At 38.6% G+C, this 26,543-nt stretch overlaps 1 protein-coding gene across 1 annotated transcript in view; it reads right to left on the reverse strand.

Moving 5' to 3' along the window:
- LOC126285265 (uncharacterized) overlaps positions 1-26,543 on the reverse strand; it is a 165,293-nt gene that overhangs the window by 113,740 nt on the left and 25,010 nt on the right. Inside the window, exon 3 of the mRNA XM_049984556.1 lies at positions 16,594-16,816. Within this exon, the coding sequence (XP_049840513.1) occupies positions 16,594-16,816 (223 nt within the window). The remainder of the gene's footprint in view (positions 1-16,593; positions 16,817-26,543) is intronic.

The raw sequence follows: 26,543 nt of genomic DNA on the forward strand, positions 1-26,543 counted from the left end.
TGGACTACCATGATTATGACACAAGATCAAAAACCTCTCCAAGAATACTTCCCCACTCAACAAAACTGTACAGTGATGGTGTCAAGTGCATGGGAATAAAATTATATAACCATTTTCCAACTTTTATACAAGAAATCAAAGAAGTAAATAAATTCAAGCAGACAGTGAAATCTCTTTTAATAAAAGACCGCTTTTATACCATCCTGGAATATTTGGAATCAAAATTGTCTTAGTGCATGATAATGTATCAAAGTTGAATGTTATTAAGTCAATTTTGTCACATCATGTAACAGTTTTCTGTAAAGCTGTAACTTTAAGTAACATAATTTGTAGGTAATGTAAAATAATCATTCTTCTGTGTTCTTGTTTACTGTTTTAGACTTCTGTTAACTGTATATTTGTATTGACTTATCCCATATCAGTTGTACAAGCTATTGTACTGATTTGATCTATGGGACAAATAAATAATAAATAAATAAATAAAAGTTGTTCTGCAGCTAAAGTTGAAAATCTAGCATCACAACTCAGAAATGTTCAAGAAAAGGTTTCAGATAGCTGTAATGACAAAAGTCATTGCGTCATTACCATCAAAATATAGCTCATTTAAAACAGCTTGGGACAGTGCTCCAGCTAGTCAACAAAATGAGGAAACTTAAACGGAATGTCTCCCCAAAGACGAGTCCCAGTTGAATATGAGTGATGAAGAAACTGGTGCATTTGCAGAGATGTCCATCAACAGATAAATGGAAAAGGCAAGATATCCCGATAAAACCAAAAGTTCACAGAAACGAAAAACATGATCAGATTATAACGGTACAGCCTCCCACAAGACTCTTATGAAATGTCTGATACCACTTTTTTTTTAATATGCATCCAGATTGTTATCAGACAATTCAGTGCTTCCTAAGGCCTTGTATGTGTGTCTTTATATATATCATTCAGTTCTATTTGATAAAAAAACTTGATATACATTGCGAAGGCATGTGGAATGTTCTGAAAGGACGTGCGATGTCATAATTATCGGTGGATTGTTCTCATCAATAACATTATGTACCTATACTCAATTAAGTAACTAATCAAGAAATTGAAGTAATAAGTTCCTAGCAATAAATAACTAGAGACTGCAGAGATGTTAGCATGAAAAATCAATGCTTCTAATTAAGAAAATGGTAATCTAAAAATTCAGTAACAGAAGACCTATCTTGAGAAACAGCTTAAAAGTTATTAGCAAGTAATTTATTTTCATTTGTTATTTACTATTATGTCTTCCTCTGTAATTAATATTCTTTGTAATTACATTTCTAATTAACTCCAATTTCAAGAATTTGAAGCCTTATTTATGCAGCTTATGTATGTAATCGGATAAAGCACAAGTTCTGTACTACCACTGAATATTAGTAACAAATCCCACTGCAATTAATTATTCAACTAAAATAATTAGAGACATTATTGTAATTTAAGTTCAGAATGATAACTTATAAATTTTTTCCGGTCTTCTGTTACTGGATTTTTAGGTTACCATTTTCTTAACTAGAAGCATTGATTTTTCATGCTAACATCTCTGCAGTCTCTAGTTATTTACTGCTAGGAACTTATTACTTCAATTTCTTGATTAGTTACTTAATTTAGTATATTTACATAATTTTATTGATGACAACAATCCATCAATAATTATGACATCGCACGTCCTTACAGAACATTCCACATGCCTTCGCAATGTATATCAAGTTTTTTATCAAATAGGACTGAATGATACATATAAAGACACACATACAAGGCCTTAGGAAGCACTGAATTGTCTGATAACTATCTAGATGCATATTTAAAAAAAAAAAAGGTGGTGTCAGACATTTCATATGAGTCCTGGGGGAGGCTGTACTGTAATAACATGTGTGTGCCAATGTTAGTTGAATCAATTAGTGGTGAATAGTTTTTTGTCCTATTCAAAGACGATGCAGCTGGATACAGAGTTGTTTATTTCCTAAGACACAAATCTGATGTCCTTGATCAGTTTCACGAATTCAGTAATCTTGTGTTGAAGAAGTTTGGTCAGAATGTCAAAACATTACGTCTGGACAGTGCCACTGAATGCATTAATTATGGTATGAGACAGTTTCTAAGGAACTATGGAATTCAGTTAGAAACAACTGCTCCACATATGCTGGAACAGAACGGTCGTTCTGAGAGGGACAATTGCACAATTGTTGAAAGTGCGCGCACGATGTTGGAAGCCAAAAACCTTCTGAAGTTTTTATGGGCAGAGGTTGCTAACACCACTGTATACATATTAAATACAGTTACAACAAAATGTATTTTGGAGCAAACTCTGTATGTGTTGTGGAATGCATGAAAACCATATGGTGAACATCTTCGAGTGTTTGGGTCTGAAGCCTTTGTTCACGTACCAAAAAAATTTTGCACCACGTTTGATGCCAAATGCAGAAAAGTTGTGCTTGTCGGTTATCAAGGAGACTCAACAAATTACCAACTCTACGATCCCATGAGTCACAGAGTGTTTGTATCGAGGTATGTCACATTCAATGAGGTTAGCAACAGCTCAGCATCTGCACAACAAGAAGTTGATGACACATACTTAAACTTCAAGACTGATGAAGAAGAAGATATTATGGATTGACACAAACAAGTTACTGTTGAACAAGCACAAGCATAGGAAGAGATGGAAATAAAGCTAAAGTGGAAACTGAAGAGCAACCTACCAGAGTGCGATCGACACAGCTATGAGATTGTTCTATCATATGCAAGCCAGCAATATATGAAGCTGATTGTTGCTCAGTATAATAATCCTTACTGCTTCATAGAAACAACTTCTGATCATGACTCAAAACACTGGAAAAAATTGAAGAACTGGACGTTCATGAAGATGATGACAACCTGGAAGATAGTTTCTAGAACTAATATTCAGAGAGTTATTGACTCAGAATGGATATTCTAGTTTTATTTGATACAGATGGTAAGGTTGTTTGGTACAAAGCATGGCTGTGTGCAAGAGGTTTCAAACAGGACTATGGTGTTAACTACAGTGGGACTTTTTCCACCAGTGATACTATATGATTCACTCAGAGTTTTCTTGGTAATTGATACATTTAATGATCTAGAGATGGTATTGTCTGATGTTCGCACAGCATTTCTGTATGGAAGCCTTGAAGAAGTTTACATGGACATACCTGAGGGAGTGGTGGTTAAAATGGAGAAACCTGTAGTTTGCAAACATGAAAAATCACTGTACGGACTTAAGCAAGCTCCTCGATGTTGGAACAAGAAATTTATAAACTTTATTTCACATTATAGTTTTCAAACAACTGATGCTGATTCATGTTTATTCAGTGGTGATGTTATCTTGTTAGCATTATTTGTAGATGATGGTCTTATTGCATCCAAGTCAATTGAAGGAATTCATAAAGTTGTTACATTACTGAAGGAAGTCTTTCAAATTACTGTTGGTGTAGGTCATTGGATTGTTGGAGTGGAAATTGAGTGAGATCATGTGGGAAAGAAAATGTTAATATGTCTACACCAGTATACGAGAAGAATAACTGAGAAATTTGGAATATCTGAAGCAAAAGTGTTCCTGCTGATCCACATGTGAGTCTGTTACCTAATGATGAAGATTTCAGTGGTGAAAAAATACCATATCGTGAAGTGGTTGGATCTCTTATGTTTTTGTCAGTTATCTCTTGACAAGATATTTCATTTGCAGTGAACAGTGTGAGCAGATTTTTGCACAGCCTTACTAATGCACATTGGCAAGCAGTGAAAAAAATTACAGGTACTTAACTGAAACAACAGATTATGGTATAGAATACTCAAACAGCAGGAGCAAAATGCAACTGGTTGGTGTATCTGATGCTGACTACGCAGGTGATCTTACATTGTGAAAGTCAACAACAGGATTTGTTTTCTTTTGGCTGGTGGTCCTGTAACCTGGACTTCTCAGAGGCAAAAGGTTGTTGCTCTAAGTACAACTGAATACGAATATGTAGCTGCTGCTGCTTCTAATAAGGACACAATCTGACTCAGAAAATTACTAGGTAGTCTGGGAATCAAGTGTAAAGAACCAACTGCATTACAAATCGACAACCAGAGTGGAATCAAGTTGTCAAAAAATCCTGAATATCACAAATGCACCAAACATATAGATATATGCTATCATTTGTTACATGAAAAAGTGCAGTGTAAAGAGATAGAAGTTGTTTATGCATGTACCAAAGAATAAATTGCTGATTTGTTGACCAAAGCAATAACCAAAGAAAAATTTGTATATTTGCACTAAAAGCTCAATGTTGTTAATTGGTAAATGCAGTCACTTAAACAGTGGGAGTGTTGGAAAGGTTTTGCATAATTGCATTTGCATGTGTTTGCAGTTATTGTTATGTTTATGCACACTTTCTGACCACTAGTGTATAGAGTTTATTTATGTGAGTGCAGCTGTTTATCTTTGTCTCCTTTACAGTAGTAGTATTCTCTCTATTATGTTTGTCACATGTGAAAAGTTAGCCGTTATAAAGAAAGCCGGTTATTTTAATTAATAAAATCAGTTCATACTCAGCTTTATTAATCTCTCTAGGCAAACCTCCACTATCCACATCAGTTATAAAGGAGTGGCAGCTCACTCAGACCCAGACCATTGTATAGATTTTTTACTAAACTATTTTAGGCAGACTATATACTGTGGTTTAACCAATACACAAGATTATCTAGCTTTTTGTTGAGAATTTAATATTGGTTACTAGTTTTGAATTTTCTGTGTCACACAGATATTGTGCAAAACTGGTCTTGAAGTAAATAGAACAATGAATGATAATTATGCAGATGAATTGGAGCAATGGTTATATCTTTCCAAGTACAATAACTATCCTTGTGTCATATATTTATTTCAGAGTTAAATAATGTATGTTTTTGTAGCAACATTGAGGTGATAAAAATTTGTCAAACAATAAGTCATGCACCAATAAATCAATCACCAGATCACAAAAGTTTATTAAATTTGTCAATGTGATCTTGATGCAATACAGAGAAAACAGAAACATTTCATTTTTTAAGTGAAGTTTAAAGTAATGACAATTGCAATTAGGTCAGATTAAAAGGAAGATGCTATCTGCTACAAAAGCATAAGCACATAGGCCTCCCAACTAAAATAAACTGCAGAATTTGTGGCTAATTGTTCACTGAACTGAATGGCATTTTTTTTGTATTGAACGTGAAAATTATTCAAATAAAACAGAAAGAAACTTCCACATGGGAAAAATATATTAAAAATATATTAAAAACAAAGATTCCAAGACTTACCAAGCGGGAAAGCGCTGGCAGACAGGCACATGAACAAAACACACAAACACACACACACAGAATAACGAGCTTTCGCAACTGGCAGTTGCTTCGTCAGGAAAGAGGGAGGGAGAGGGAAAAATGAAAGGATGTGGGTTTTAAGGGAGATGGTAAGGAGTCATTCCAATCCCGGGAGCGGAAAGACTTCCCTTAGGGGAAAAAAAGGACAGGTGTACACTCGCGCACACACACACACACATATCCATCCGCACATACACAGACACAAGCAGACATATTTAAAGGCAAAGAGTTAAGGGCAGAGATGTCAGTCGAGGCGGAAGTACAGAGGCAAAGAAGTTGTTGAAAGACAGGTGAGGTATGAGCGGCGGCAACTTGAAATTAGCGGAGGTTGAGGCCTGGCGGATATCGAGAAGAGAGGATATACTGAAGGGCGAGTTCCCATCTCCGGAGTTCGGATAGGTTGGTGTTGGTGGGAAGTATCCAGATAACTCGGACGGTGTAACACTGTGCCAAGATGTGCTGGCCGTGCATCAAGGCATGTTTAGCCACAGGGTGATCCTCATTACCAACAAACACTGTCTGCCTGTGTCCATTCATGCGAATGGACAGTTTGTTGCTGGTCATTCCCACATAGAAAGCATCACAGTGCAGGCAGGTCAGTTGGTAAATCACGTGGGTGCTTTCACATGTGGCTCTCCCTTTGATCGTGTACACCCTCCGGGTTACAGGACTGGAGTAGGTGGTGGTGGGAGGGTGCATAGGACAGGTTTTACACTGGGGGCGGTTGCAAGGGTAGTAGCCAGAGGGTAGGGGAGGTGGTTTGGGGATTTCATAGGGATGAACCAAGAGGTTACGAAGGTTAGGTGGACGGCGGAAAGACACTCTTGGTGGAGTGGGGAGGATTTCATGAAGGATGGATCTCATTTCGGGGCAGGATTTTAGGAAGTCGTATCCCTGCTGGAGAGCCACATTCAAGGTCTGATCCAGTCCCGGGAAGTATTCTGTTACAAGTGGGGCACTTTTGGGGTTCTTCTGTGAGAGGTTCTGGGTTTGAGGGGATGAGGAAGTGGCTCTGGTTATCTGCTTCTGTACCAGGTTGGGAGGGTAGTTGCGGGATGCGAAAGCTGTTTTCAGGTTGTTGGTGTAATGGTTGAGGGATTCAGGACTGGAGCAGATTCGTTTGCCACGAAGGCCTAGGCTGTAGGGAAGGGACCGTTTGATATGGAATGGGTGGCAGCTGTCATAATGGAAGTACTGTTGCTTGTTGGTGGGTTTGATGTGGACGGATGTGTGCAGCTGGCCATTGGACAGATGGAGGTCAACATCTAGGAAAGTGGCATGGGATTTGGAGTAGGACCAGGTGAATCTGATGGAACCAAAGGAGTTGAGGTTGGAGAGGAAATTCTGGAGTTGTTCTTCACTGTGAGTCCAGATCATGAAGATGTCATCAATAAATCTGTACCAAACTTTGGGTTGGCAGGCTTGGGTAACCAAGAAGGCTTCCTCTAAGCGACCCATAAATAGGTTGGCATACGAGGGGGCCATCCTGGTACCCATGGCTGTTCCCTTTAATTGTTGGTATGTCTGGCCTTCAAAAGTGAAGAAGTTGTGGGTCAGGATGAAGCTGGCTAAGGTGACGAGGAAAGAGGTTTTAGGTAGGGTGGCAGGTGATTGGCGTGAAAGGAAGTGCTCCATTGCAGCGAGGCCCTGGATGTGCGGGATATTTGTGTATAGGGAAGTGGCATCAATGGTTACCAGGATGGTTTCTGGGGGTAACAGACTGGGTACGGATTCCAGGCGTTCGAGAAAGTGGTTGGTGTCTTTGATGAAGGATGGGAGACTGCATGTAATGGGTTGAAGGTGTTGATCTACGTAGGCAGAGATACGTTCTGTGGGAGCTTGGTAACCAGCTACAATGGGGCGGCCAGGATGTTTGGGTTTGTGAATTTTAGGAAGTAGGTAGAAGGTAGGAGTGCGAGGTGACGGTGGGGTGAGGAGTTTGATGGAGTCAGGTGAAAGGTTTTGTAGGGGGCCTAAGGTTCTGAGGATTCCTTGAAGCTCCGCCTGGACATCAGGAATGGGATTACTTCGGCAAACTTTGTATGTAGAGTTGTCTGAAAGCTGACGCAGTCCCTCAGCCACATACTCCCGACGATCAAGTACCACAGTCGTGGAACCCTTGTCAGCCGGAAGAATGATGATGGATCGGTCAGCTTTCAGATCACGGATAGCCTGGGATTCGGCTGTGGTGATGTTGGGAGTAGGATTAAGGTTTTTCAAGAAAGATTGAGAGGCAAGGCTGGAAGTGAGAAATTCCTGGAAGGTTTGGAGAGGGTGATTTTGAGGAAGAGGAGGTGGGTCCCGCTGTGATGGAGGACGGAACTGTTGCAGGCAGGGTTCAATTTGGATAGTGTCTTGGGGAGTTGGATCATTAGGAGTGGGATCAGGATTGTTTTTCTTTGTGGCAAAGTGGTATTTCCAGCAGAGACTACGAGTGTAGGACAGTAAATCCTTGACAAGGGCAGTTTGGTTGAACCTGGGAGTGGGGCTGAAGGTGAGGCCTTTGGATAGGACAGAGGTTTCGGATTGGGAGAGGGGTTTGGAGGAAAGGTTAACTACTGAATTGGGGTGTTGTGGTTCCAGATTGTATTGACTAGAATTTTGAGGTGTTGGGGGGAGTGGAGCTGGAAGTGGGAGATTGAGTAGATGGGAGAGACTGGGTCTGTGTGCAATGAGAGGAGGTTGAGGTTTGTTGGAAAGGTTGTGGAGGGTGAGTGAGTTGCCTTTCCGGAGGTGGGAAACCAGGAGATTGGATAGTTTTTTGAGGTGGAGGGTGGCATGTTGTTCTAATTTGCGGTTGGCCTGTAGGAGGATGCTATGTACAGCCGGTGTGGATGTGGGAGAGGAAAGATTGAGGACTGTGATTTGGGATAGGAGTTGACGGGTGTGTTCATTGGCCGAGTCGATGTATAGGTGAAGGATTAGGCGGGTGAGGGCTATGGATTGTGCTGTTTGGAACTGGTATAAGGACTGATGGAAAGAAGGATTGCAGCCAGAGATGGGAACTTTAAGTGTGAGGCCTTTGGGAGTAATGCCAAATGTCAGACAAGCCTGAGTAAATAAAATATGGGAGCGTAATCTGGCTAGGGTGAAGGCATGTTTGCGGAGGGAATGTAAATAAAATTTAATGGGGTCGTTGTAGGGATGTTGTGAGGTTGACATGGTATTGGTAGGTGGAAAGGGTAATATGAGGTTAAAGTGAAAGTAAAGAGAGATTTATATAGGGAGAGATAAAGGTGTGAAAAAAGTCGAAAAAGTGTTGGTTTGAGATGAGCTATGTTGATCATGTGCTGAACTTAGGTTGGTGAACAACAATGGGTGCAAAGGATGGGTAGTTATGTTGTCTCCAGATCACGTTAAAGGGTGGGGAAATTCAAGAAAATTTCGAGAAATTCAAGAAAAATTTTGAATACATTTACACACATATTCTTCGAGATTTTATTCGAAAAATTTTTTTTTCGAATTTTATTTTTTCGCAAATTATTTTTTCGAAACTTTTTTCGAAAAAATTTTTTTGTCGAAATTTTCTTGAATTTCTCGAAATTTTCTTGAATTTCCCCACCCTTTAACGTGATCTGGAGACAACATAACTACCCAACCTTTGCACCCATTGTTGTTCACCAACCTAAGTTCAGCACATGATCAACATAGCTCATCTCAAACCAACACTTTTTCGACTTTTTTCACACCTTTATCTCTCCCTATATAAATCTCTCTTTACTTTCACTTTAACCTCATATTACCCTTTCCACCTACCAATACCATGTCAACCTCACAACATCCCTACAACGACCCCATTAAATTTTATTTACATTCCCTCCGCAAACATGCCTTCACCCTAGCCAGATTACGCTCCCATATTTTATTTACTCAGGCTTGTCTGACATTTGGCATTACTCCCAAAGGCCTCACACTTAAAGTTCCCATCTCTGGCTGCAATCCTTCTTTCCATCAGTCCTTATACCAGTTCCAAACAGCACAATCCATAGCCCTCACCCGCCTAATCCTTCACCTATACATCGACTCGGCCAATGAACACACCCGTCAACTCCTATCCCAAATCACAGTCCTCAATCTTTCCTCTCCCACATCCACACCGGCTGTACATAGCATCCTCCTACAGGCCAACCGCAAATTAGAACAACATGCCACCCTCCACCTCAAAAAACTATCCAATCTCCTGGTTTCCCACCTCCAGAAAGGCAACTCACTCACCCTCCACAACCTTTCCAACAAACCTCAACCTCCTCTCATTGCACACAGACCCAGTCTCTCCCATCTACTCAATCTCCCACTTCCAGCTCCACTCCCCCCAACACCTCAAAATTCTAGTCAATACAATCTGGAACCACAACACCCCAATTCAGTAGTTAACCTTTCCTCCAAACCCCTCTCCCAATCCGAAACCTCTGTCCTATCCAAAGGCCTCACCTTCAGCCCCACTCCCAGGTTCAACCAAACTGCCCTTGTCAAGGATTTACTGTCCTACACTCGTAGTCTCTGCTGGAAATATCACTTTGCCACAAAGAAAAACAATCCTGATCCCACTCCTAATGATCCAACTCCCCAAGACACTATCCAAATTGAACCCTGCCTGCAACAGTTCCGTCCTCCATCACAGCGGGACCCACCTCCTCTTCCTCAAAATCACCCTCTCCAAACCTTCCAGGAATTTCTCACTTCCAGCCTTGCCTCTCAATCTTTCTTGAAAAACCTTAATCCTACTCCCAACATCACCACAGCCGAATCCCAGGCTATCCGTGATCTGAAAGCTGACCGATCCATCATCATTCTTCCGGCTGACAAGGGTTCCACGACTGTGGTACTTGATCGTCGGGAGTATGTGGCTGAGGGACTGCGTCAGCTTTCAGACAACTCTACATACAAAGTTTGCCGAAGTAATCCCATTCCTGATGTCCAGGCGGAGCTTCAAGGAATCCTCAGAACCTTAGGCCCCCTACAAAACCTTTCACCTGACTCCATCAAACTCCTCACCCCACCGTCACCTCGCACTCCTACCTTCTACCTACTTCCTAAAATTCACAAACCCAAACATCCTGGCCGCCCCATTGTAGCTGGTTACCAAGCTCCCACAGAACGTATCTCTGCCTACGTAGATCAACACCTTCAACCCATTACATGAAGTCTCCCATCCTTCATCAAAGACACCAACCACTTTCTCGAACGCCTGGAATCCGTACCCAGTCTGTTACCCCCAGAAACCATCCTGGTAACCATTGATGCCACTTCCCTATACACAAATATCCCGCACATCCAGGGCCTCGCTGCAATGGAGCACTTCCTTTCACGCCAATCACCTGCCACCCTACCTAAAACCTCTTTCCTCGTCACCTTAGCCAGCTTCATCCTGACCCACAACTTCTTCACTTTTGAAGGCCAGACATACCCACAATTAAAGGGAACAGCCATGGGTACCATGATGGCCCCCTCGTATGCCAACCTATTTATGGGTCGCTTAGAGGAAGCCTTCTTGGTTACCCAAGCCTGCCAACCCAAAGTTTGGTACAGATTTATTGATGACATCTTCATGATCTGGACTCACAGTGAAGAACAACTCCAGAATTTCCTCTCCAACCTCAACTCCTTTGGTTCCATCAGATTCACCTGGTCCTACTCCAAATCCCATGCCACTTTCCTAGATGTTGACCTCCATCTGTCCAATGGCCAGCTGCACACATCCGTCCACATCAAACCCACCAACAAGCAACAGTACTTCCATTATGACAGCTGCCACCCATTCCATATCAAACGGTCCCTTCCCTACAGCCTAGGCCTTCGTGGCAAACGAATCTGCTCCAGTCCTGAATCCCTCAACCATTACACCAACAACCTGAAAACAGCTTTCGCATCCCGCAACTACCCTCCCAACCTGGTACAGAAGCAGATAACCAGAGCCACTTCCTCATCCCCTCAAACCCAGAACCTCTCACAGAAGAACCCCAAAAGTGCCCCACTTGTAACAGAATACTTCCCGGGACTGGATCAGACCTTGAATGTGGCTCTCCAGCAGGGATACGACTTCCTAAAATCCTGCCCCGAAATGAGATCCATCCTTCATGAAATCCTCCCCACTCCACCAAGAGTGTCTTTCCGCCGTCCACCTAACCTTCGTAACCTCTTGGTTCATCCCTATGAAATCCCCAAACCACCTCCCCTACCCTCTGGCTCCTACCCTTGCAACCGCCCCCGGTGTAAAACCTGTCCTATGCACCCTCCCACCACCACCTACTCCAGTCCTGTAACCCGGAGGGTGTACACGATCAAAGGGAGAGCCACATGTGAAAGCACCCACGTGATTTACCAACTGACCTGCCTGCACTGTGATGCTTTCTATGTGGGAATGACCAGCAACAAACTGTCCATTCGCATGAATGGACACAGGCAGACAGTGTTTGTTGGTAATGAGGATCACCCTGTGGCTAAACATGCCTTGATGCACGGCCAGCACATCTTGGCACAGTGTTACACCGTCCGAGTTATCTGGATACTTCCCACCAACACCAACCTATCCGAACTCCGGAGATGGGAACTCGCCCTTCAGTATATCCTCTCTTCTCGATATCCGCCAGGCCTCAACCTCCGCTAATTTCAAGTTGCCGCCACTCATACCTCACCTGTCTTTCAACAACTTCTTTGCCTCTGTACTTCCGCCTCGACTGACATCTCTGCCCTTAACTCTTTGCCTTTAAATATGTCTGCTTGTGTCTGTGTATGTGCGGATGGATATGTGTGTGTGTGTGTGTGTGTGCGCGAGTGTACACCTGTCCTTTTTTTCCCCTAAGGGAAGTCTTTCCGCTCCCGGGATTGGAATGACTCCTTACCCTCTCCCTTAAAACCCACATCCTTTCATTTTTCCCTCTCCCTCCCTCTTTCCTGACGAAGCAACTGCCAGTTGCGAAAGCTCGTTATTCTGTGTGTGTGTTTGTGTGTTTTGTTCATGTGCCTGTCTGCCGGTGAAAATTATTCATTATGTCTGGTGACATTTAACTTCCAGTATACATTGTACTGGATGAAAACCTAGTAAGTTTTGTTTCTAGCTTGAATAGCTATTTATAATCCACTACACATATGTATGTACCTAATTGTAACTACAAGAAAAGTAAATCATAGCAAATGTTAACAAAATGCTGGTTTGTATTCTCTTCCATGATGAAAGTAAAAAGTGTTTGGAAAGCTATGGTTACTCAAAGATTAACTTCAGAATTGAACTAGAATACTATGTGATGGAGAAGATAGTAAGATAAAACAACAGTGCATTTTACATGTCTCCTTATTCAAACAACTCTAAAAAATATGTCAGATCTAAATTTAAAGGCTCTTGTTGTAAGTGTACCACATAGACATGATCTAATCGAGGAATCATGTGTAAACAAAGAAATAAAGTCAACAAATAATAAATTTAGGAAGATCTGCTGTGCTTTTAAGTGCGGAACTTTTGTGGATATAAACAGCTCAATGAGAAATCATTTGACGAGGCATGGACAGCACAGGAACTATTATGGAAAAAAGATGATGGGTGAAAAGATACAAGAGGAAATAAGCCGTATATCAATAGAAAAGTTCCCTAAAATCTCACTCCAAATGAGGGCAGAAGCAGAAGAAATGAAAACCTTAACAAGAGCAACATTTCCTGAAGCACTAAAAATGTCAACATCTGCTATAGTGAATATTAAAATGTCATCAGCTGCCACAGCTAGAATAAACAATCAATCAGCATCATCCACTTCAAGTAGGAAAAGCAACAGAAACAAGAAACCTGTAGGGCAACAGGATTTTTGGTATCCAGTCATAATGAAAACTCCAAGTTAACAGTGTTAAATGAAAGGAGAAATACCATCGGTGCTCACTCCCCTGTTCTAAAGATTGTGACTCTAAATGTGCAGTGCCTCAAGAACAAATATTGTGAACTTGGAATAGCAGTAAGTAACACCCAACCTGATGTTTTGTGTATTATTGAACATTTGTTTAAGGACCATGAAATTAGCAGTATTCATATTAATCCATTTAAACTGGCAAATCATTATAGTAGGAAAATTGCAAAAGATGGTGGAGTCGGTATTTACTTTAGACAAGAGTTAGAATTTAAAAAGAGACGTGAAGCAGAGAACTTAAGTATTGAAAAGTTTTTTCAAGCAGGCGCTGTCCAGCTACATGGCCTGATGGAAAAAGTCATAGTCATAACAGTGTATAGGTCACCATGTGGAAGCATAGAAGTCTTTTTTGATATATTAGAATTGTTGCTAAATACTTCTTACAAAAAAGGAACTGTGATTATTCTTTGTAGTGATTTCAATATTTATCTTCTAGTTGAAAGTCAGCAAAAAAGGCAATTTTTGGACACATTAAAGAGTTTCAACATGTCACCACACATAAACAATTTGACCAGAATAACAAACACCTCCAATAGCCTCATAGATAACATTTTCTCAAATATGTCAGCAACTGACATAGAGGTAACAAACATAGATCTAGGACTGTCTGACCACAATGCTCTCACCACTGAAATCCCTTTAAGGTCAAAGGAAGATAAAGGTGCAAATAATATTTACAAAAGAAACTTCTGTGTGGACAGCTGTCATCAGTTCATAGGTATATTAGAAAATGAAAATTGGTTAGATGTTATGAAACAAACAAGTGCAGATGAGTCATATAGTGTATTTGCATCAATTTATATGATGAACTTTGAGATGTATTTTCCAAAGAAACTGACCAGAATCAAGTCTACTGGACACATAAAGTCAAGTTCTTGGATGACTCTTGGCATTAAGAAATCATGTGAAAACATGAAAAAACTGAATTTAGAGTTGAGGGAGTGTACAGATACTGATTTTATAGAATGTGTGAAAAGGTATAGGAAAATATACCTCTGAGTAGTTGCAAATGCAAAGTTATTAAGTAATGATATGGAAATAAAACAGTCCAGAAATAAAACTAAAATAGCATGAGAAATTGTGAGAAAAGAAACTGGGGTACCTATCACAGACAAGGAAATTATTCTAAAAGATGAGGAGAATAAATTGGTAGATAAATATGCCATGCCTAATTATATAAATAATTACTTTTTAATTGTACCTCAGACATTAAGCAGGAATTTTGGGGAGCAGATTAAGATGGAAGCACCCAAGGCAGCCAGCAGTATGATGGCAGTTCCAACAAACGAAAAGGAAGTTTTAAAAGTGAATCTCACATTTCAGCTGGAGTAGATGAGGTGCCAATAATGCTAGTTAAGAAAACAGCTAATCAAATAGCGAAACCAATGGTGCCCAAAACAAACTTGTCAGTGGCTGAGGGCATGTTTCCACAGAAACTGAAAATCTCTAAAGTCATTCCCCTATTGAAAACGGTGATAAGCTTAAAATAGAAAACTACGTACGTGTCTCACTTCCCCCAACTTTCTCTAAGGTTTTAGAGATACTAATGAAATACAGAGTCACACATTATCTTAATATCCACAATCTGATAAACAGTAATCAGCATGGATTTCAAGCTGGGAGAAGTACCTAAACAGCTGTACTGGAAAACACAAAAGAAATAATCACTAAATTGGAAGATGGAAAAAGTGTAGTTGGGATAAATCTAGATTTGTCAAAAGCCTTTGACACTGTTGATCACAGCATACTTTTGGAAAAGGTTGAAGCTATAAGTATCCGGTAAAAAAGTGGTTTGAGTCTTATCTGGAAAAGAGGATGCAGGTGGTTGAAATTACAGCACTAAATATGAATCAAAAAATTAAACTAAGATCATATCCAAGGGAGGTCACAGTAGGAAGTGTATTAGGCCCCTTGCTGTTCCTCATTCACATTAATGATATTCAGGTGTCCGAGAGAAAAGCTAGAATCATGTTATTTGCTGATGATACTAGTTTAATAGTTAGTGATATGAAGCAGTCATTGCACAGTACTATGGACTGTGTCCTACAAGATATACAAAAATGGTTTAGTGCTAACAAGCTAACACTGAATGCAAAAAAAAAAAAAAAACTAATTATGTGCAATATGGAAAAATAAGTGAACATGATGACCTCAATCCCACCATGGAGGGCAAACAACTTGAAAGAATACAGTGTGCAAAATTCCTGGGTATGCACAATGATGAGAAGATAAACTGGAAGGACCATGTGGTGAACTTAGCACTAAAACTACATTCAGCATGTTTTGTACCTAGAATAATTTCAAGAGTTTGTAGTAATGACTGTAACAGATTAGTATATTTTGGCTATTTTCAGTCCATTGCATCCTATGGGATGGTATTATGGGGAAAAACAAATTGTCGTCTAAATGAGCTTTTCAAATTACAAAAACGCGCTGTTCGGATAACGACCCAGAGCCCACCTCAAACACATTGTAGGCCCCTTTTTAAAGCATTGAAAAATTTAACAATTCCATCATTATACATTCTGAAATGTCTGTTGGTGATCAAAAGAAATCAGGACAAAATGAAAACCAACACAGAATACCATAATTACAATACACGGCAATGTAAAGATCTCCACATACAAGCAGTAACAAGGACACAAAGTCAGAAACATGTATGTAATCAAGGCATCAAACTTTTTAATGCACTACCAAAACATATCAAAGAGCTGGAAAATGAGGATATATTTAAAACTATTATAAAGAACCACATGCTTGACAAATGTTATTACAGCATAAGTGAATATCTCTGCCCATCTGTATAAGAATATATGTTCAAGTTAATGTGAGAAATGAAATTAAATCAGTGAATATGTCTGTCAAGCACATAAGAAATTATGTTATAGAAACACTTGTTACTTGTATATTGTATTAAACATAAGATAGATTCATATGCATTCAACACCGATAAAAATTTTGTAAAGATATTATATAGTTGTTGAAATGTACCCTGACAAATCCTATATCACAAATGTGATCATTGGGATGATAATAAATAAATAAATAAATAATGCTGAAATAATTATTGGTGAGCACAAAATATCAACAGTCAGAAGAAGGATGTTCCCATTTGCTCTGTTCTGCTGTCTCTCCCTTGAACCAGCATGTAGGTAACTTCACAGTTTAACCTCTAGGAATCTTATTTCCTCTGTGGTTCTGCAAGCTAGCTTTTCTGTGTCACTTTTCTGTATCTATATTTGATTGTTATTTGATTTTGGTTATCATATTTCCTATATAAACAAAAAAATTATCTACAATGTGATCATTACAGTTTCCACTGTGATTCACTCACCAAGAATATCTGCCTGTGGCAACCATTTACCAATCATCACATTTGGTGGCTTGTTGGGTAGACTATCATCCTCCCATTTCCAGAGAACTTTCTGCCTCAGTTTTGAGAAGGCTGCTAGAAAAGCTGCTCTTCTCTCTTCTGGCATGTCAGCACTTTTTAGATTTGATCCCATACTGAAATATATCACTCCTTCTTTTGCTCCATCAAGGTACTTCTGCAAATCCTTAAATTACATTTATAAAAATTAGAAACATGTTCTTACATAATACTAAATTTTGATCCCTCAGTAATTACTATGCCACAAAAATAAAAGATGAATCTTTTTAATTATATAAACTACAAAATATGTTTGATGTTTTCTATATGTAATACCCACAGTAAGACATGTACATTGGCCATCATTCCATGATAAAACAACCAGTTTCATTGATTCTCTGCTATATGCATAAATGTTTGGAGAAAGAGGAAATATTAATACAGTGAATAGTGTACCAGACAAGGACTCATTTAGTCCAGTACTTGATAGATACCTATGTCACAAATGTAATTATGTCATGTATTTACTGTCAGTTTTTAATAATTCAAATCCATTATTGTAATAAGGGACAAAATTTATTAGATTTGAAAAATATATTAATTTTATCATAAAAACAGCATGTCTATCTTAAAAAAACAGCCTGAATTTATTCATATTCAAAAGCATATATTATTTATCCCCCCTCCATGAACCACAAACCTTGCCATTGGTGGAGAGACTTGTGAGCATCAGCGATATATGTAGCCGTACCTTAGGTGCAACCACAACGGAGAGGCCAGACAAACGTGTGGTTCCTGAAGAGGGGCAGCAGCCTTTTCAGTAGTTACAGGGGCAACAGTCTGGATGATTGACTGATCTGGCCTTGTAACACTATCCAAAATGGCCTTGCTGTGCTGGTACTGTGAATGGCTGCAAGCAAGGAGAAACTGCAGCCGTAATTTTTCCCAAGGGCATGCAGCTTTACTGTACGGTTAAATGATGATGGCATCCTCTTGGGTAAAATATTTCAGAGGTAAAATAGTCCCTCATTCGGATCTTTGGGCAGGGACTATTCAGGAGGACGTTGTTATCAGAAGTGGCATTCTACAGATTGGAGTGTGGAATGTCAGATCCCTCAATCGGGCAGGTAGGTTCAAAAATTTAAAAAGGGAAATGGATAGGTTAAAGTTAGATATAGCGGAAATTAGTGAAGTTTGGTGGCAGTAGGAACAGCACTTCTGGTCAGGTGAATACAGGGTTACAAATACAAAATCAAATAGGGATTATGCAGGAGTAGGTTTAATAACGAATAAAAAATAGTAATGCGGAAAAGCTACTACAAAGAGCAATTTAACAGTCATGGGTGACTGGAACTCTATAGTAGGAAAAGGAAGAGAAGGAAACATAGTAGGTGAATATGGAATGGGAGTAAGGAATGAAACAGGAAGGCACCTGGTAGAATTTTGCACAGAGCATAACTTAATCATAGTTAACACTTGGTTCAAGAATCATAAAAGAAGGTTGTATACATGAAAGAAGCCTGGAGATACTAGAAGGTCTCAGATAGATTATATAATGGTAAGACAGAGATTTAGGAACCAGGTTTTAAATTGTAGGACATTTCCAGGGGCAGATGTGGACTCTGACCACAATCTATTGGTTATGAACTAGATTACAACTGAAGAAACTGCAAACAGGTGGGAATTTAAGGCGATGGGACCTGGATAAACTGAAAGAACCAGAGGTTGTGCAGAGCTTCAGAGAGAGCATTAAGGAACAACTGACAGGAATGGGGGAAAGAAATACAGTAGAAGAAGAATGGGTAGCTTTTAGAGATGAAATAGTCAATGTAGCAGAGATCAAGTAGGTAAAAAAACGAGGGCTAATGGAAATCCTTGGGTAACAGAAGAGATACTGAATTTAATTGATGAAAGGAGAAAATATAAAAATGCAGTAAATGAAGCAGGCAAAAATGAATACAAAAGTCTCAAAAATGAGATCAACAGAAAGTGCAAAATGGCTAAGCAGGGATGGCTACAGGACAAATGTAAGGATGTAGAGACACGTATCACTAGGAGTAAGATAGATACTGCCTGCAGGAAAATTAAAGAGACCTTTGGAGAAAAGAGAACCACCTGCATGAATATCAAGAGCTCAGATGGAAACCCAGTTCTAAGCCAAGAAGGGAAAGCAAAAAGATGGAATATATAGAGGGCGATGTTCTTGAGAACAATATTATAGAAATGGAAGAGGATGTAGATGAAGATGAAATAGGAGATATGATACTGCGTGAAGAGTTTGACAGAGCACTGAGAGACCTATGTTGAAACAAGGCCCCCAGAGTAGACAACATTCCATTAGAAATACTGACAGCCTTGGGATAGCCAGGCCTAACAAAACTTTACCACCTGGTGAGCAAGATGTATGAGACAGGCGAAATACCCTCAGTCTTCAAGAAGAATATAATAATCCCAATCCCAAAGAAAGCAGGTGTTGACAGATGTGAAAATTACCAAACTATCAGTTTAATAAGCCACGGCTGCAAAATACTAACACGCATTATTTACAGACGAATGGAAAAACTGGTAGAAGCCAACCTCAGGGTAGATCATTTTGGATTCCATAGAAATGTTGGAACACGTGGGACAATACTGATCCTACGACTTATCTTAGAAAATAGATTAAGGAAAGGTAAACCTACGTTTCTAGCATTTGTAGACTTAGAGAAAGATTTTGACAATGTTAACTGGAATACTCTCTTTCAAATTCTGAAGGTGACAGGGGTATAACACAGGGAGCATGAGGCTATTTAAAATTTGTACAGAAACCAGATGGCAGTTATAAGAGTCAAGGGCATGAAGGGGAAGCAGTGGTTGGGAAGGGAGTGAGCCAGGGCTGTAGCCTATCCCCAATGTTATTCAATCTCTATATTGAACAAGCAGTAAAGGAAACAAAAAAAAATCAGAGTAGGAATTAAAATCCACAGAGAAGAAATAAAAACTGAGGTTTGCCGATGACAGCAAAGGACCTGGAAGAGCAGCTGAACAGAATGGACAGTGTCTTGAAAGGAGGATATAAGATGAACATCAACAAAAGCAAAATGAGGATTATGGAATGTAGTCGAATTAAATTGGGTGATGCTGCGGGAATGAGATGCTTAAAGTAGTAAATGAATTTTGCTATTTGGGGAGCAAAATAACAGATGATGGTCGGAGTAGAGAGGATATAAAATGTAGACTGGCAATGGCAAGGAAAGCGTTTCTGAAGAAGAGAAGTTTGTTAACACTGAGTATAGTCATTTATGAAAGTATTTGTATGGAGTGTAGCCATGTATGGAAGTGAAACATGGACAATAAATAGTTTGGACAAGAAGAGAATAGAAGCTTTTGAAATGTGGTGCTACAGAAGAATGCTGAAGATTAGATGGGTAGATCACATAACTAATGAGGAAGTATTGAATAGGATTGGGGAGAAGAGAAGTTTGTGGCACAACTTGACCAGAAGAAGGGATCGGTTGGTAGGACATGTTCTGAGGCATTAAGGGATCACAAATTTAGCATTGGAGGGCAGTGTGGAGGGTAAAAATCGTAGAGGGAGGCCAAGAGATGAATACACTAAGCAGATTCAGAAGGATGTAGGTTGCAGTAGGTACTGGGAGATGAAGAAGCTTGCACAGGATAGATTAGCATGGAGAGCTGCATCAAACCAGTCTCAGGACTGAAGACCATAACAACAACAACATTTGCAAAGACATTTATAGGAACCATAATTTCGACCATAATAGGAGACAGGTAAGGAGATATTTAGGGAAAACAGAGAAGAAAAGGTTGACCTGTACCACAAAGTGTACACGGGAATACTTTTCAGAATAATTAGTGTTCAGAGTGATAACTGGATATTGTGTTGGCCAGTGCAGTTTATTGATCTCTTAATAAAATTTGGAGTGATACATGGAAGTTTTAGTCATTATGGGGCTCTAAAATTCATTTCAAATCTGGGCAGTTTACACTTCTATAACGTTGCCATGTTGACAAGGAAAAAAAGTTAATTGACATGAAATAGATCCCAAAGAGTAAGAGTTAGCAACCAAACATGCAAGGGGTACATGCAGAATATTATATCAGGGAAACAAATGGCTCTTATGGCTGTAGATATTTATGGACTAGTACCAAAAAGTAAAAGGAGTTTCTGCTATATTTTTGTAATGGCAGATCTGTCTTCAAAATTTATCAAATTTTGTCCTCTTAAGAAAACATCAAGCAAAAACATCATGTCAAAAATTACAAGAGATTTTCCAAATGTTGAGATGTCCTTTCTGATAGTAGGACTGATTTCACCCTCAAGAACTTGGAAAAACAGTATAGAAGAGGAGAAAGTAAATCACATACATTTTGGCATAATGATTCTTCAAGTAATCCTGCTGACAGGTTTATGAGGGAAATCAGGAGATTATGTATAACATACTGCAGCAAAAACCATTCAGCTGGATTGAATGTATAAATAGAATGAAAAATGTGTTTGCACACAGATTTTCTGCAGCAGCTGCAGAATAATTACACCAGATGAATTTAACTTTTATTTATAAAGCATCTTCTGTGGCTATTCCAAATGAAGTTGAGAAACATGTGACGAAGCAAGCTGGGATAATTTTTATTTCCCCTCTTGTTTTGCCATCTGCCTCCTTAAATTCCTTTTTTCAGTTTTAACTAATTACCATTAATGTATGTGAGTATAAACTGTATTTTCATAAAAGAGAAAGGTTGGCCTTCAGTTTTAAAGAATATGACATTAGATCTAATATTGTGCTGAGTTTTATGTATGTAATTGATTTCCTAATTTATTTTAACTATTCCTTAGTACAATTTGTTGTAGGGTGAAATCAGTAATTGTTTCATAACTTAAATTCTATTGTTGACTTACAAACAAATATAAATTTTATAACAATTATAAATGTTTGGAAGACGAAGCACTAGCATTCTTTAAGTACTTATTTGGTTCTATTCGAAAACTTGTTGGCTAAGCCAGCCTGTAATTATTTCTGAAGTAATTAACAGATTTGTCAAAAGTATTGTTTGCATAACAATATTTTTAATTTCATGATTTAAACAAATAATTTGGTCTAAATCTTGCAGTAGAAGGAACTGTTAAAAAGAACCAATTTTTCGATGTATACAGTTCAATTAATGACTTAAGTTTTACTTGTAATTTCAAACATTTCAAACAATGTGTAGTTTCAGTACCTATTATTGTGAGAATACATAATGGCCCCATTTTCGGTCCCAAGATAGTCAATCCACAGCCGAGTTTCAGATGAGAAACCTGTGTTGAGTAGAATGACAACAGTGCATCAACTTAACAGTGAAATAAGTGTTATGCCAATAGGCCACATGTAAAACCAATGACAGTGTCTGCTCCATAAGTTCCTGATTATTCCGAAAGAACTGTGGACTATGTGGTTATGTTTTTTACTGCTCATGGAAGTTCAACACTAAATTATTGTAGCAATGTGTGGATGTTCACCTGCAATCTATTAATGAGGCTTATGGAACAATAGTGCACTGGCCATATAACTGTGTAATATTGGTGGTTGTGAACAGTAGAAGTAAAAGACTGTGAAATGCAAATGTTTATCTGTCAGATACATCATTTACAGTAGATAGTAGTTGTATTTCCAGAGCCCATTTTTTTCAGCCAGTACGTTGCCACCGAGGACAACAAATGAAGAAACAAAACAGGTGAGTGTCGTCACAAACACCCTGAAAGACAATGAACATACAATAGAAAACAATGAAAAAGGAAAACTGCTGCAAACAAATCCCAGTGAACCTTCCCTCTGACGCCATCCAAGGCTACACAAGAAAGATCTCCCTGTCAGAGGTATTGTGACTTACAGAAACAATCCCACTTACCCACTTACAAGATACATGTTGAAAATCTTATCAGAAAACTACAAATTACCAGAGGATAGGTCTATAAGAAACACCACAAAACTGATTCAGTACATAAAAGACATACAAGTTACAGATATAGCCACCCTACTGTCATTTGATGTAGAGAATAAGTATTACAGTATACTAATAATTGAAACAACGAACACTATAGAACAAAATCTTAAAACACACAATACACTTCCACATGAATACATCAAAGAAACAGTCAGGGTTCTAGAGCTAATAACAGAACAGATACTATTTTCATTTCAATAATGAATTCTATTTACAAAGTGAATGTTTACCAATGGGATTCCCAGTGTCTGGAACCATAGCAAACATATTTATGAACCATGCAGAACAGATTATATTTAGCAAAATAATGGCAAATAGGTACAACATCCTATACTACATTAAATATATGGGAGACATCTTCTGCCTGGTAGATGAACCAAACAATAAAATTGACCAGTCACACAAAAAAATAAATTATGTTCATGATAACATACATTTTACAATACATAAAGAGCAAAATAGAGAGTTAAATTTCTTGGACATCACCATAAAGAATCAAACCAATCAATGCACATTAGACATATACCAAAAACTAACAACAACAGACAGAATTATACATGAGACATCACAACTACCCATTTCTCAAAAGCTGGCAGCAATTCTATACAAAAAAGAAATGAATACCATAATACAAAGAGCCACAGACAATGGATACAAAGAGAATTAAGTAACAAACCTGAACAAGAACATCAATAAACAGAAAAGAACAGACACCCAGCTGTCACCATCAAAGGACAAAATCACACACAAAAAAATACACAAAATATGAGAATAGAAGCAACACAAAGCGTGAAAGAACCAGAAAAGAAAATATGGTACACAATGACATACAACCACAAATACACATACAGAATATCCAGTATTTTCAAAAAATGGCACACCAAACCAACAACTTAATTCAGAGATACTTCCCAAGAACAACAGGAAAAACTGATCTGTATCAGAAATAAGGAATATACTAACTGGAATGCAGTACATGTGATGAAAGACACATAGGTCAAAACAGGAGAACATTTGCACCAGATACAAAGAACATGTAAGAACATGGAAGCATAGGACAAATCATTCAACTTTTGCAGAACACTTACACCAACACCAACATAAAATTACAACCAGAGACACAGACATGGAAATCATAAGGATAAACAACAATAAAAACACCTCCTCACATTACAAGAAAAATACCACATCCAAGAAAACCATAGCAGAAAAGAAACAACTCATAAATGACTAGACCACTTGGCAAACCACACTCTCTTTAAACTGATTCACCACTTAATATAACATTAAATATACACATATCACCTCACGCTCCATTTAGCACTACCCTCTCCTCCCAGACTCTGTCCTATAATCACTGTGCAGGCCTAACCCCCCCCCCCCCCCCCCCCCAAAAAAAAAAACAAAAAAAAACACATTTGGCAACACTCACAATGTGAATGAAAACAAATGAACAGACATAAACAATGTGGCAATGCAGAATGAGAGACAGTTTAAGAAAGTGAAGTTTAAATAATACAGTACAGGAAATACTGCAGAATGGCAAGTGCAAATGTGAAATGAAGCCTTTCAATGCCAACTGCTGCTAGCAAGGAGGGAAGGAGCAGAATATGGAAAGAAACACTGTAAGTAACTTGCACACCAGTTTTATAAAGAAAATGCTGTTTTTAATCTAAAACAACCAAAAATGTAGAAATGTATGTTTCCAATTACAGGATAACCATGGATGATGCTTTATAAATAAAAACAAAATGCATCTGGTGTAACTCTTTTTAATTACACTGCAGTCAGTTCAAGACACATAATCTGTAATAACAGATTGAAAAACATTTTCACTGTGTTTTCACCTCATGAAATTCTGTATGACAAGACACCAGCTAACTTGAGATATGATCTAATAGACCCGTCTGTTTGCAAAGCCTTATTTCACAAAAGGAAGAAGAAGCTGTTAGTAAACCCTTGGAGAAATGAAGGTGACAGTGGGATAATAAGGAATTAAATGTGACTCAGATCAAAGTAGGTTATTTAATTTGGTCAACTCTTCAAAATCTATCAGTTGTGAAATTAAGGAATTCTTTTACAGTTATATTGGGCCCTTCAAAGTTGTCAAGACACCACATTCAAATGTTTATGTGTTAATATATTCAAGAGCAAGATATCTATTCAGTTTAGGAAATATAACAGGAGCTAAAATCTCCCACACAGGTGACTCACATGGCTAACTAATAGCAAAATGTATATCATTGTAATCTTAAGTCAAATTTTCTTTCCAGATATGAATTTTAGCCCATACATTTGCTCCTTCAAGGTGATATGAACTCTTTGTACATCATGTGTATGGTAACCATAAAGCCCCATAGCTGTGTAACATTTGTCTTATGTTTTTGTCTTCTAATGTTACCTCTCCTGTCTGTTTCTTCTCAAAATTCCTTGTCATTTGAACACTCTAGTTTCCGCTGTTTTGACCCCATTCATTCATACATATCGCCAAATATTAGCAAAGCATAGCAACAGTGATGTTCTTGACTTTAGAACTTATTGCACTCTGCAGTCAGTTGTGCTCCTTACTTCGGATGTTCTGCTTAGTGCAGTCAATTTTATTTCATCAGGAGAACATACACACTTTTAGTTCTTTGCTACAGTGGAGGGTAAACAAATTAATATGTATATGTCCAGTATAGCTGACAAATCATTACCAAGCATTAGAAGTTACACAAAGTGTGACAGTAGATTGCAAGTCTGTCACACCACACCAAAGAGAGTCCACACAATGCACTGCTGCTGAAACCAGTGAGGTATTTTCTCCTTGTAGTATTGATTTTATGAAGTGAGGCCCACACACTGTTTGTATGTCTTGTATGTGGTTAGCATAATGACCCCTGACTATGTAGCATTTATCTTCTATTTTCTAATGTTGTTCATAATTCATCTTCAATACCTACTGCAGTCCACAAAATTTGGACCAAGACAGAACTTCATTTATTCCACAATACAAATGTTTACAAGTTTAAAACTTATCTTCAGCTTACAGCCAATATGTGCAAAGTCACTGTGTTAATGCAAAGTGTCTGTGAGCAGTAGGAACCTGGTGGTTTGTCAAGGAAACTTACTGTTCATTGCTACTAAGTTAGGCTCAACCAGTATTGAGCTACATCTTACAAAGAACAATGCATCCAGTTCTAATTAACATAAGAATTTCACAATCTGCAGCTGCCTCTCACTCATTCATGAGCTTACACTGATGATTCAGAGTTACTTAAGTGTGTATTTCAGTACATACTGTCAGTTGTTCCAGTATCTCTATTATCCCACAAAGTGGAAATTAAAACTGGGTGCCATGCTTACAGATTTTGAACAAATACATTGTTCCTAACTAGTAGCATTTTATCTTATTCAGATAATTAACTATATATAACATAACTGTTGACAAAATAATTTACAATTGCACATAACTTTAAGACTTTTATTCTTAACTTCTGCAGTTATTCCAATAATCTTTTGTTGTTTTTGAACACATTACAGCACTGTAAATTTGTTTGTTATAAGTAGTGCAGCATTGGTATAAGCTGTGTCAACTTGGAACTGATCAGGAACTGTGTAGCATTCTGCTGACAGCTGGTAGATTGATAAATAGTTCATAAGAATATGAGTACATCTACATGTATATCTACATATATGCTCTGCAAGCCACTGTACAATGCATGGCAAAGGAAACCACATAACACTACTAGTAATTTTCTTTCTTGTTCCACTTGCAAACAGAGCATGGGGAAAACAACTGTCTTTAAGCCTCCATACAGGTGCAAAGGCAATGGTGCTCAGCCTTTCTTAAACCATTAGTTAGGACCCCTGCCCCCCCCCCTTCCCCACCGTCGCCCATTCCCCTCCCCCCCCCCCCCCCCCATGCCATCTGCTGCAACCCATTTCTC

Source organism: Schistocerca gregaria, chromosome 8 (assembly GCF_023897955.1).
Source record: "Schistocerca gregaria isolate iqSchGreg1 chromosome 8, iqSchGreg1.2, whole genome shotgun sequence".
Taxonomy (NCBI): domain Eukaryota; kingdom Metazoa; phylum Arthropoda; class Insecta; order Orthoptera; family Acrididae; genus Schistocerca; species Schistocerca gregaria.